The 11,894-nt window shown below is 41.5% G+C and overlaps 1 protein-coding gene across 1 annotated transcript; it reads right to left on the minus strand.

Moving 5' to 3' along the window:
• Positions 1-2,962: 2,962 nt before the first annotated feature.
• Positions 2,963-3,838, minus strand: LOC131238513 (uncharacterized). The gene is made up of 2 exons (XM_058236222.1): positions 3,305-3,838; positions 2,963-3,222 (listed from the first exon to the last, which is right to left on the minus strand). The coding sequence occupies exons 1-2, from the start codon at positions 3,710-3,712 to the stop codon at positions 3,121-3,123; spliced, it is 510 nt and encodes a 169-aa protein (XP_058092205.1). The 5' UTR covers positions 3,713-3,838; the 3' UTR covers positions 2,963-3,120.
• Between the last annotated feature and the right edge of the window lie 8,056 nt (positions 3,839-11,894).

Genomic DNA, 11,894 nt, shown 5'->3' on the forward strand with positions numbered 1-11,894 from the left:
TTGTGCTGCACCCCAACCGTCAATCCATTTTGCAAGCTCATTTTAAGGCATGAGCTAAAGAATGAGTCAGATATGTGGTTCAAGTGGGTCCTACCACTATTATTTGAAGTGAGGATCGGTTGATCCTTGGACATGATATATATATGTATTTGTGGCCATTTATAAGGCCCACCTTGGCATTTATAAGGCCCGTGTTATGAGGCCCATTGGATGTACATATGGGGCCCAATTAGTGTAGTCCATTTGAGATATATAAAGCCCATGTGATTAGGCCCATTTTGATATATTCTAAGGCCCATGGGTTATGGCCCATTGCAATGTACATAAGGCCTGTTGGTGAGGCCCATTAATGCGGCTCATTTGATGAATGTAAAGCCCATGTAATTAGGCCCATTTTGATATATTCTAAGGCCCATGGGTTATGGCCCATTGCAATGTACATAAGGCCTGTTGGTGAGGCCCATTAATGCGGCTCATTTGATGAATGTAAAGCCCATGTGATTAGGCCCATTTTGATATATTCTAAGGCCCATGGGTTATGGCCCATTGCAATGTACATAAGGCCTGTTGGTGAGGCCCATTAATGTGGCTCCTTTGATGAATGTAAAGCCCATGTGATTAGGCCCATTTTGATGAACCTAAGGCCCACGGGTTGAGGCTCAATGGGTTGTCCTTAGGGTCCATTGCAATGCGTGATTCCTCTATGGTCTGTGGCAGGCTATGCCTTGGGAGCAATGTTGGTTTGACGTCCACATTGCAAGTATAATGTTGGTTAAATGTCCGCATTATGACTCTCCCTAGGGCCCATTGATAGGCCGTACTTGTGGTGTGTGGGCGTTTTAGGCCCATCTGCATTGTAGGGATAATTCATCACTTTATAACATGCTTAGTATAGCTCCATGATACATGCCCATACACATCATATGTATGCTTGATATGAGGAATGTTTGATCATAGCATAAACCATTGGGCTGTGGCATTTACGGGACTCCTTATGAGATGGAGTGCCCCCACATGAGTGTGCGGTACGCACTGAATTACTACATGATTTGACGATGTGACTCATGCATTCCACCATGTGTGACTTGATCACTGCACGCCCTAGTGACATCAGGGCTGTAGCCTTCACAGGCACATCGTGGATGGTCGTATCGGATATCGAAAATATTGACTCTAGCATTGTGGGCACTTAGGATGTCTTTGGGTGAAAGTCCCAGAACCTTTTTGGTACCAGGAGATGCTCCAACATCTAGACCGAGTGGATACATGAGCGCCCGAGTGCCGAATACCAGTAGGCCGCGTCTCCCACTGTGTCGTGGTCGGTTGGAAGGGGGTGTGGCCTTATCCGCCCGAGTGAGGGGGCTATAGGGTAGGCTGAGTTTGACCAGCTCATAAATGAGTCCGTTATCGACGAGCCGGGTAGGTGTTGGCAGACTACTGGTCAGGCGGATAGTGAGGTCTATTCCACTTGCTCGACTGTGCAGCTAAGGAGGAGGCAGTCTGTGTGGAGTGTATTAGACCCCGGTGATATCCAGAGAGGAACTGTACTGATATGTGTACTTGATGAGGACTGACATGCTTACTTTGCATCTCGCATATGACATTTGGCTACATAGGCCTCGCATCGCATGGCCTTGGTATGGCCGATAGCATTCATGCCTTGCATCACATAGCTTTGGTATAGTTGATAGCATTCATGGACTTACCGCATATTTTTGCATTACTCTGATATTGTACACTTGGCACTCGCCTTACACACACCTTCACCACCCTATAAGCTTTTGTAAGCTTATGCACGACCGTTGCGTGCAAGTAGTGTTGGACAGCAGCAGCACTGAGGCAGGAGTGCACATCAGTTTATTTTGAAGCTTTTTGATCACCCTGTATTTCCCTTTCCGCATTGTACTTAAAGATTTTGTTTTAGTGGATATGTGGTGATGTTGTTTTGTAACTTAGTTATGCTTGTGGTTATGCTCCATTACAAAAAAAAAAATTTATACTGAAAATCTTCCTTATAGGATCCCGGGATCGGAATATTGCATGAGAGTGCCGGAATCCGAGAATGGGGCACTACGGAGGCTGTCGGCACCGGATTCGGCGATCGAAAATTTTGTGAGCCCGTTTTCCGAGTTTGGGGCATGACAGATCTGGTCTTTTAAATGATGAAATCAATATTAGTCCCATTTCCATCGATATGAACTGTGTTAGTTGCAAAGTGTGTAAATCTACTGCATTGCCATTTTCATTGAGTAACTCTTGTACTTAGAATCTGTTTGATCTCGTTTATACTGATGTTTGTGGTCTATCTCCCATCGTGGCTCCTGGTGGTTCATTGTATTACATCATCATTATGGATGACTTTTCAAGGCACACTTGGATTTATTTCATGAAACACAAGTCTGAAGCATTCTCATGTTACATACAATTTTCCTCATATGTGGAGACCCAATCTGCAAACAAAATTAAAATTCTACAGTCTGACTCTGGGAGAGAATATATGTCTCCCGAGTTTGAGACTTTTCTAAGTTCAAATGGTACTATACATTAGCGAACGTGTCCTCACACACCAAAGCAGAATGGAGTAGCAGAACGAAAGAATCGGCACATTACTGAGGTATCAACCACCATGATGGAATATGCACATGTTCCAAAATTTCTTTGGGCTGAAACAAAATCAACAGCTATGTATCTGATCAATCGATTACTTTCTAGTGTATTGGCTAACCGAAAAACTCCCACATTCTTCCTTCTTAATGAAGATCCACATTATAGTCGGTTAAGAGTGCTTGGATGCATTGCTTTTGTTCATCTTCTAGAACAAGAACGGGATAAACTCAGTCCCAGGGCAGCTAAATGTGTATTTCTTGGATATGGGGAACATCAGAAAGGACATTGTTGTTATGATCCATGTGCTCATCGTGTTCATGTGTTTAGACATATCACATCTCATACATCGAATATCTGGCCCCTTACAGTTAAACATAAACAGATACTGTATATTCCTCCTTACCGCCTGCTCACAGGCCACCATTTGAAAGGGCTCGTGTCTCGGAGTAATTAACTCCACTTGTACAAGCAGAAAACCAGAGCATTGAATAATGCCACGACTATATAAAATAACTAACCAACAGAGGAAGAAGGCTCACCAATCGTTTCGTTCCCCAAAACCCTCTCGAGAGTTACTACCAACGAATTCGGAACCGAGAATGCTACATCCCCTGCCTGCAAAAGGAAACTGAAATTTCACCCGCAAGAAAATTTTTAAAAATAATAGTAGCTACAAAGAAACCAGCTAGGCAATTACCTCAAGATCCTCGCTCGCAGCAACATAATGAATCGGACGGAGGTTCTCGTCATGTGATGCCTTCTCCTTGAGAACGACCTTACAAGGTGGCAGCCCTTTGCTGTGCATCCAGGACTTCAAGTCCCCGATTTCATCACCTCCTCCGTTGCCACTAACGAATGGCCGCAAATTCCCTTCTTTCTGCGGTCCGGCGACCAGCGTATCAGCGCCGCCACAGGCCGAGCAGAGATTCCGTCGAAGGATCGGGCGAAATGCAGGTGAATCGCTAGGATTTTTGAGGAAGGGATTCGAAATGGAAACCCTTGATAGAAAGGAGAGAGACCGAAAGCGAGGAGAAGAGGGAGAGACAGAAGGAGAAGAGGGAATGGGAGAAGGGAAGGGGATGTTGTGGAAATAAGCAACGTCCATGGCGTCTGTTCGCTTTCTTTCCAGAGAGAGACGGAGAGAGGATTTCTTGTTTTCAGGAGTAGCTGAGATTTTTTCTGTTTTTTTTCTTTTTTTCTTTTTTTTTTCTTTTTTTTTTCGTGTCTGCGATATTTTAGCGTGTCGTATGTAAAACGAAGATAAAGATGGGGTGCTACCCAACGGGACACGAGCTCGGCCGCCACCGTTATTTATGGGTTTATCCACGGTCCATCCATTTTTTTCGTATCACTTTACGGGGGTATAATCCAGAAAATGAGCTTGGCGTTCGATTTCCGGTTCTTTTCACATGACTAGTGCTCCGAGTCATAATTGAATTTGCATCTCAATCCAAACAAATAACTATGACCAGGAGTGTACATCGAGTCCAACCGAGTCAAGCTGGCCTCAGCTCCACAGAGCTCAGCCACTAGTTGACATCAGCTCGAACTAGGCTCAGCTCTGTCCTTGAGCCTGATTGGCCAGCTCGGCTTGGTTCGGTCAGCAGCTCGGGCTAGTTCGAGCCAAGTTCGAGCCAAAATCGAGCCAAGTTCACCATTGAAGTATTTTCACAAACACTTGGATGCACCTTCAAAATCTCACTGTATTTGAGACAGCAGCAATGAATTTACATGTATTTTATCAAATACCTTCTAAGCAACATAAAAATCAAGAAAAGAAAGGTGTTGGTTTCATATACATGCCTTCTTTGTCAGCCGCCACACTTCTTTGAGTCATGAGATCGATCACCTATTTAACCACTTTCTCAATATATAAATAAGATTGTGCGATATTCTAAGGGTATGGTTCATCCTCTGATAAAGAGTTTTCAATAAGCTATTTAAAAAAAATAAATATAAATATAAAAAAATTGAAAGAAAACTTTACAGTTGGTTGTAAAGAGCCGTTGCAAAACACATTTTTGAATGGAGAACTGAATCCAACCTATAAGCATAGACTCAAATTACAACTAAAATTACTAGCTACTTGATTAACATTGCGGATTACATAATGGAATGTAAACAGCAAACGAAGAGTAAATGATTACACTAAGAAATATAATTGACTTGTACAAAGGTATAATAATTACACTTGAGAATGTAAATGATGGGTAATTGAAAGATATATTGGATTTGATTGGGTTGATATGAGACCCCTTCTCCTATTGAACTCCATTGTTATTTATCGGGTGTTACCGTATAACCAAACTTAGTACAAATACAAGCCAAGCTTAAGTAAACGTTCACGTTCATACTGGTTTAAATCCGATCGTTGAAATAGTTCCCATCCATATGTGGACCCATCCCTACAAACACTAGTTTCCAAAAATGGAAACTGTTTTGGCAGGCCAGCTTGGCAATCCGCGTACCCGTGCATCTTTCCATCTCAAACAACCCAGACCTTAGTAAATACTTAGGTTCATCCTAGTTTAAATCTGACCGTTGAAAAATAGTCTGCACCTATATATTTAATGTATATATACTATTATGAAAGTAATATTATATCAACTAAACATAGTGGATAATAATTTTTCAATGTATAATTGAAATATAAATATCAACGTAGTATTAAACTAATATACAAAAATTTATTAGATATTTAAATAAGATGGTATATGAGACATTATACAACTTTCAATCCATACAAATGTGTAATATGATATTGTATATTAGGAATTATATATTAATAAATATGTGATTAGTAGCATGATCATATAAAAATATATATATATATATATGTATGAGTTTTTGATTATTTTAATTATACGTACATACATATTAATATTAGTATTGGTTAATGAAAGCCTTAAATGGACCCTTGGACCCTTTTAGCCGTTGACGTTCAATTTCGGAACAGTTCAACCATTAGATTGATGAGAATCCACCAATATGACCCAAATCGAGTTGTGGGCCCCACCTAGACCTTAGATTAGTCTGATCATAGGCCCAAAATCCCTTAGTAGAACTCCCTAGAAAAGTGAACGGAGTAGACTTCTCACATGCATCACGATGGGCCCCACCTCGCATCGCGAGTGCACAGCAGAGATGTGCACTCGCCGTGTACTGAGAGGGAGATGCTCGGTCAGAGCCTCTGACCCGTGCTTCTCCAAAAGGAGAAATTTCCTCTCTCACCTTACTGTTTACAGCGGACGGACGACGTCCCTGAGATTTTGATCGGTGGCCCACCAAATGAAGTCGGATCTCTAATCTAAACCGTCCATCGTGTCAGGGAACTCCTCCTGACCAAAACTCAATGGTCATAACAGATTTTCTCGCGCACAAGGACACACTATCTTCACTGCAAACCATCTCTACAAGCACTAGTTTCCGAAAATGGAAACTGTTTCAGCAGGCCAGCTTGGCAATCCGTGTGCCCGTGCATCTTTCCATCTCAACCGTCCCTTGGAGGGCTATCTCAGCCGTCCATTTTCTTATGGTTTTCCAAACAAAACCATGTTCGGTTTCGGTTTTGCCCACCGTATTTGGAGGCGGTTTCGGCCAGAGAAGATCCGGGCCACTTGTTGTTGATCCGACGTCTAGAAAGGGTTAGGGCGAGCATAAGAGGCGTATGGATCGGGGAACAGTAGCTCACCCTCCATTTTCGCAGCCACAACCATGAAACCGGCCGTTTCCTCCCTTGCTCGAACCCACCATGAAAACCTCCCTGGAGCTTCACTCCAACCATTCTCCAAGCTCCTCTGAGCTTATACACACCACCTACAATAATCAGTTCGATGGAATAAACCCCCATTTACAATCTGCCATTAACACTTGCATCTTTTTCCTCAGCGATTTACCACACTAGGTCGATGCAGTTTGGGTCGGATCTTGCTGGACGTCCAGCTATTTCAACTGGACCTTCAGTAGGTGAAAATGAAAGAAATGGAGGAAGAAACAAAAGGAAAGAGAGTAGAGAGAGGGTTGACGTGGTGCAGCTGCACCACGTTGCTGACTCAAATCGAGTTAAGGCTGGACTGAGTCAGGCTGGGTTTGGTTCATCTAGTCTCACTACTGGACGTCCCAGAAGGGAGAAGAAAAAGAGAGACAGAAATGAAAGGAAGGAGAAACGAGGGAGAGAGGTAGGGTGAGGTTGCTGCTGCTGTTGCTGTTACCGTTGCCACATCCCAGTGGGCCTTGCTGGATTTAAACTAGCAGGTGGGCCGCACCTTAACACCACCTCAAGATTGTGGGCCACACCTGAGAGGAATCTTAGTGGGCCGCACCGCAAGTCTCAGTGGGCCGCATCACACAGGCGCTGGGCTGGATGCTGGCGGAGGACCGACCCTTATATGGGCTCCAAAATGGGTTGAAGGCAGGCCTTATCTGGGCCCTGCAATAGCTGAAAATCCATCTTTAATATAGCTAGAAATCGGCTTGGAGGCAGCTGAAATCCATCCAGACGGAGGGCTGGAACCGGTCTTCCTGTCAGGCTGAAAATACCTTCAGATGGGCCGAAATTTAGAGGGAAACCAAGCTCCTAGATGGGCCAGAAAATGAGCAAAGGACAGGCCTACAATGGGTCGTAAAAGGAGTGGAAAACAGGGTCTCAGTGGGCCCTAAGATATTGCTGAAATATGATCTCGACCGGGCCCTCAAAACACCTTGGTGGCTGTTGATTTGACTCCGCTGAAAGCGAGTCCAATCGAGGCGAGTCGGATTGAGCCAAGAAATTCAGGTGAAATGATTCTAAGTCTCTGTTGAAATATTAATGGAATCATATTACCATTATCATCATTATGGATATTATTGTCATAGCCGTTATAATTAGAAATATTTTCATTTCCATTATGAGATTAGTGTAGTTTTTGTTAGTATGACTATTAGTATTAGCCCTTATTACATTATTGTTAGCAAAGATCTTATTATTACAACTTGTATTATTTAAGAGGCTATTAGCCGTTATAAGGATATTAGATGATGTTAGTGTATTTAAATATGAACTTGCGCATCATCATTATTAGTATTGACTGATTTATACTTCTACTATGAGTATTAGCCAAGAATAGTCATTAGTAAATGATCTATACTAATATTAGTTGTGGCAGACAAGAATAAAATAAAATAAAATAATAATCATTACTAAATACTAGTGTTTGTTTTGTCACTCTTAAATATTATTATAAATAGTAGATTTTAATGTTAATTATCATCATAATGATTTTAGTAGTATGGTAGCTAATATAAATTAGAACACTAACGCTAATAGTTGTCTTGTAATTAATAAGTTTATATTGTAGTTAATGGTGCACCAACTGGAGCCTAAATCCTAAAAATATAAGCCTAGGATTAAACTCTAGGAGGAAAACCTAATCCCACATCAAAACCCTAAAATAGGTGACTTAAACCCTAGGCTATGATCTTAAACCTAGGTAGTGAGTGGGACTTGAATCTAATGATATAAGCTCATGATTTGTGGTAGGGATTGGTTCTAAGGAAACACGCATTCTCTAGCAACACTGGTAGGCAGTTCAAAGTATAAGGTGATGATTCTTCCCCTTGAGCTTTCCATCTTCTCATTAGCTTAAGTTATAGTTTTTATTAAAAATTATAATTGATATCTCTCTCTTATAATCACATGTGTTAGCTGGTGGAAATTGAATTGCTATATTACCTGCTTAATGTTCATCCCGTATATTTGTTCATGCTTGTGGATTATTTGTGTATTGCTTATGGACTTTAAACTGGTACATTAGTGGGAAACCCCCACCTATAAATGTACACCCATACTTGGGATGTAACCCGACTGGTTATGATTAAAATGGACCTTCGACTTAGTGATTATTGAGTGGTGGTCTAAATGGATCATTAATATGGGCCTACTATCTAGGGTTGTTGTGTTCAATAGTTTTCAAGGATGGTCTTTTATCACATGGTTTTGATACTCGCCCTATGTGGCCTATTTTGATATCGCCCTATGTGGTTTGTTTGATATTGCCCTATGTGGCTTTGTTCTGGTATTTTTCCTATATGGGTTCGATGTTTTATACTGTACGACTATGCGATGGTAAGCCTCATATATTGTAACATGATTGGCCACTAGTCCATGTTTCCATTAAACATCCCAAGATGGTAGCCTCATGGGCCAGGATGGTAGTCATGGGATACTATGCCCCCTATGCTAGGCCCTGCACTCCCCATAGTGACCATGAGCTTATTAAAAAATGGCTGATTGCAATTTAATAATGAGCTGGCAAATTATGCACGCATAGCATAATACGACGGCTTGGATCATTATGCCCATACGATTACGCATGCATGTTGCGCTAATGACCAACCAATCAATTTATGATGATGACTTGGTTCTTCATGCCCATACGATTATGCCAGAAACCGATAACCAATCACATCCTGGGTGACGACCTCATTCTGCCTGGATATTTTTCCCGGGACACGACCATCCGAATGGTTTACCCGGTCATTGCATTCATGTATCCATGCACTTAATAAGACCGCATCTACTCTGTTTTGGTTGTTTGGATATTTTATACTATTTCTTACCTAATGCGGCGGTGTGTAATCTTGAGGGGAATTCACACTGAGTTGGCCACTCATCTATCAAATATACAACCCTAGAGGTAATACAGGTAGCTTAAGTAATATGTTTGTTCGGACTTGATGAGGAGTAGGGTACGATCGCAAAGGATGCATGATCGTATTTGCTAAGAGTCGCATGGTCTCGCGGCTTATGTTTATATGCTTTCTGTTATTTTTCATGTATTAAATCATGTAAATCTTGTACTTGTATAAATTTAGAGACATTGGTCTGTATAAGTCATTATGGGCAGCTTCTTGTATATTTGAACGATAATGAAATTTTCCTTTATGTCGATTTGTCCACTCTACGCTCATTTGCTTACTCTGATGAAGAAAAAAAAATATATTGGATTTGATTGGGTTGATATGAGACCCCTTCTCCTATTGAACTCCATTGTTATTTATAACATTAATCCGGTCATCTGGATACCTATCACATTCTTACGGTTATTATAACCATTCAACACGTCTCAACTCTTCTTGGTTATAATCTTGTCATCTATCATGTAACCGCTTATACACGATCGTTCTTCAATCAACTACTTAGTGAATGACGTGGTATTACTCTATGCACTCCAATTGTATTATTATAGAATCCTTTTCGTATATTCCCAAAGATCTCCAAATACACCGCACAAATTCATCTAGATTACATGTAACTCACTCTGATTAGCTTTCGCAGTATTTGGAGACAATGAGGATGAACATTGTCCCCCCACATCGCTTCACCTTTGAAAAAAGGTAAAAGCGATGTGTGACCCCTCATTACTGTAGTAGTCTTTCGATACATGCGGCAATGCTATAATAACTGTCTTTGACTGATATAGCCTTACACGTCAGCTTTAACCACCCCTTTTCGAAATAAGGGCTAACCCCATTGCAACACGTGTACTTGTATTGCACAAAACAAAATTTTAATGATGCCCTAATAAATGCTCCGTCTGCTCAACCAATATAAGCATCATTTCAACGTTCTTCCCATTCCACGCTTCTTTCTTCATCATTCTTTCCCAAAATTCAACTCATTCCTTCTCTTTCCAACCTTGACAATGGTTGCCTCATTGTCCTCTTCCCCATCTTTCCATAAAGACGACTGTAATGGATGCTCTTTCCAATAAGTATTCCAACGAAATAGTCTTCAAATCGCCGATTCGATACTATTATTGAATAGGACTGTCATTTTTCCCTGAGATTGATACCGATAGAGTTAGCATAATGGATCCTTTGTTTCCTATCTGTCCGAGTGAAACTATACCGATTCAATTTGAATCCATCCCAAAACCATCCAACACTCTAAAAAATCCTCGATCCTGGCTGAAACCACTACTAGAATAGGATGTTTGGCTCACTTAGCTATAGCCTAAGTGTTCTGTAGCTAAAGCGTACCTTCCCACCTAAAACATATTAAATATAGATGGTTCTTAGGGGGATCCATGAGGTCCATTGGAATATATGTGTTTGATCTAAGCCGTCCAAAAATTCTGATATATAATTTTAGTATATGAGCCCAAAAATTATTGTAACGCCTTGAAAATCGAGGGTCGAGTAAAAGTCCAACTCCTGAGTTCCAACGCATCACTTATGCAACATATTTAATGATGGTTAAATGTTGTCTGTATTAGTCATAAAACATGAATAAGATTAAGCCAAATCAGCAAAACATAATCCAGGGATAGTTGTAATACACAAGCGGAAGACTGAAACGAATATATATAAGTTTACAAATCATTATAAGTCCCCAAAGTATGTGTGCATTGCTCGGTTAATAATTACATGTTTGGTTTCAAAATACAAAATGCCAAAATGTGATAGTCCACTACAAGTATAACCCTGAAGCCCTACCGATCAAAGCGGTCTATGTAAACCCGCCTGAATAGTGCATATATGAGAATGCCTCCTCATCATCCTCGAAGTCCGGCTTCGCCTCGTAGGCTGCGCCATCGTCTGAACCTACAACAGGGTCTGGTTGGTGTTTAAAACACCGTCCCGTAACGTGGGAGTGAGTGATCAACTCAGTGGAATAATAAAGCAAAGGTTAACATGTTATCAATTCAGTCAAGCAGTAATGATAAAGCAATACAATCGAACATCCCTAGATACTCTGATTAATGCAGGATGGTATGAATAAATGATGCATGCTCTCGCCTGCACTCCCTCAGCGATCTTCATCTAACGGTCGCGCATGTCAGTCACTTCCTCGTGCTCTCTACACATCGCCAAACGGCACATGCAATGTGGTGCATGAGCGTGATTACCAAGTTCTTATTAGTCCTTTTCATACAGCATGATTGGGAAGCTAAGATACCTCCCTTATATCAATTTCCAAACGATGATCCAATCTAGGGTCGTCAATCCTAGTAAATCTCATACAATGTTATGGTTTTAGGTCGCTGTAAAGGGCTCGTCACCTTATTAGTGCAGGCCTAATGTACTCCTGTTGCTACGTAAGGGCTCGTCGCCTCTATACAGTCTTAGCGTACGCTCGAGGTCACTACAAAGGGCTCGTCACCTTATCAGTGTAGGCCGACAGCTTGAATACAGTGTCCCATACCACCATATTCGGCTCACGAGTTTGGGTTGCTCACTGGTCACAACGGGGAGGCTCGTCACCCCAGCGTAGGCCGACAGCTCGACCACGGTGTCCCATACCACCA

This window comes from Magnolia sinica, chromosome 3 (assembly GCF_029962835.1).
Source record: "Magnolia sinica isolate HGM2019 chromosome 3, MsV1, whole genome shotgun sequence".
NCBI lineage: Eukaryota > Viridiplantae > Streptophyta > Magnoliopsida > Magnoliales > Magnoliaceae > Magnolia > Magnolia sinica.

Coding starts and splice junctions, on each gene's coding strand:
- LOC131238513 (XM_058236222.1), bottom strand. CDS start 3,712: ATGGACGTTGCTTATTTCCACAACATCCCCTTCCCTTCTCCCATTCCC. Junction 3,223..3,304: donor CTGCGAGCGAGGATCTTGAG/GTAATTGCCTAG, acceptor TTCCTTTTGCAG/GCAGGGGATGTAGCATTCTC.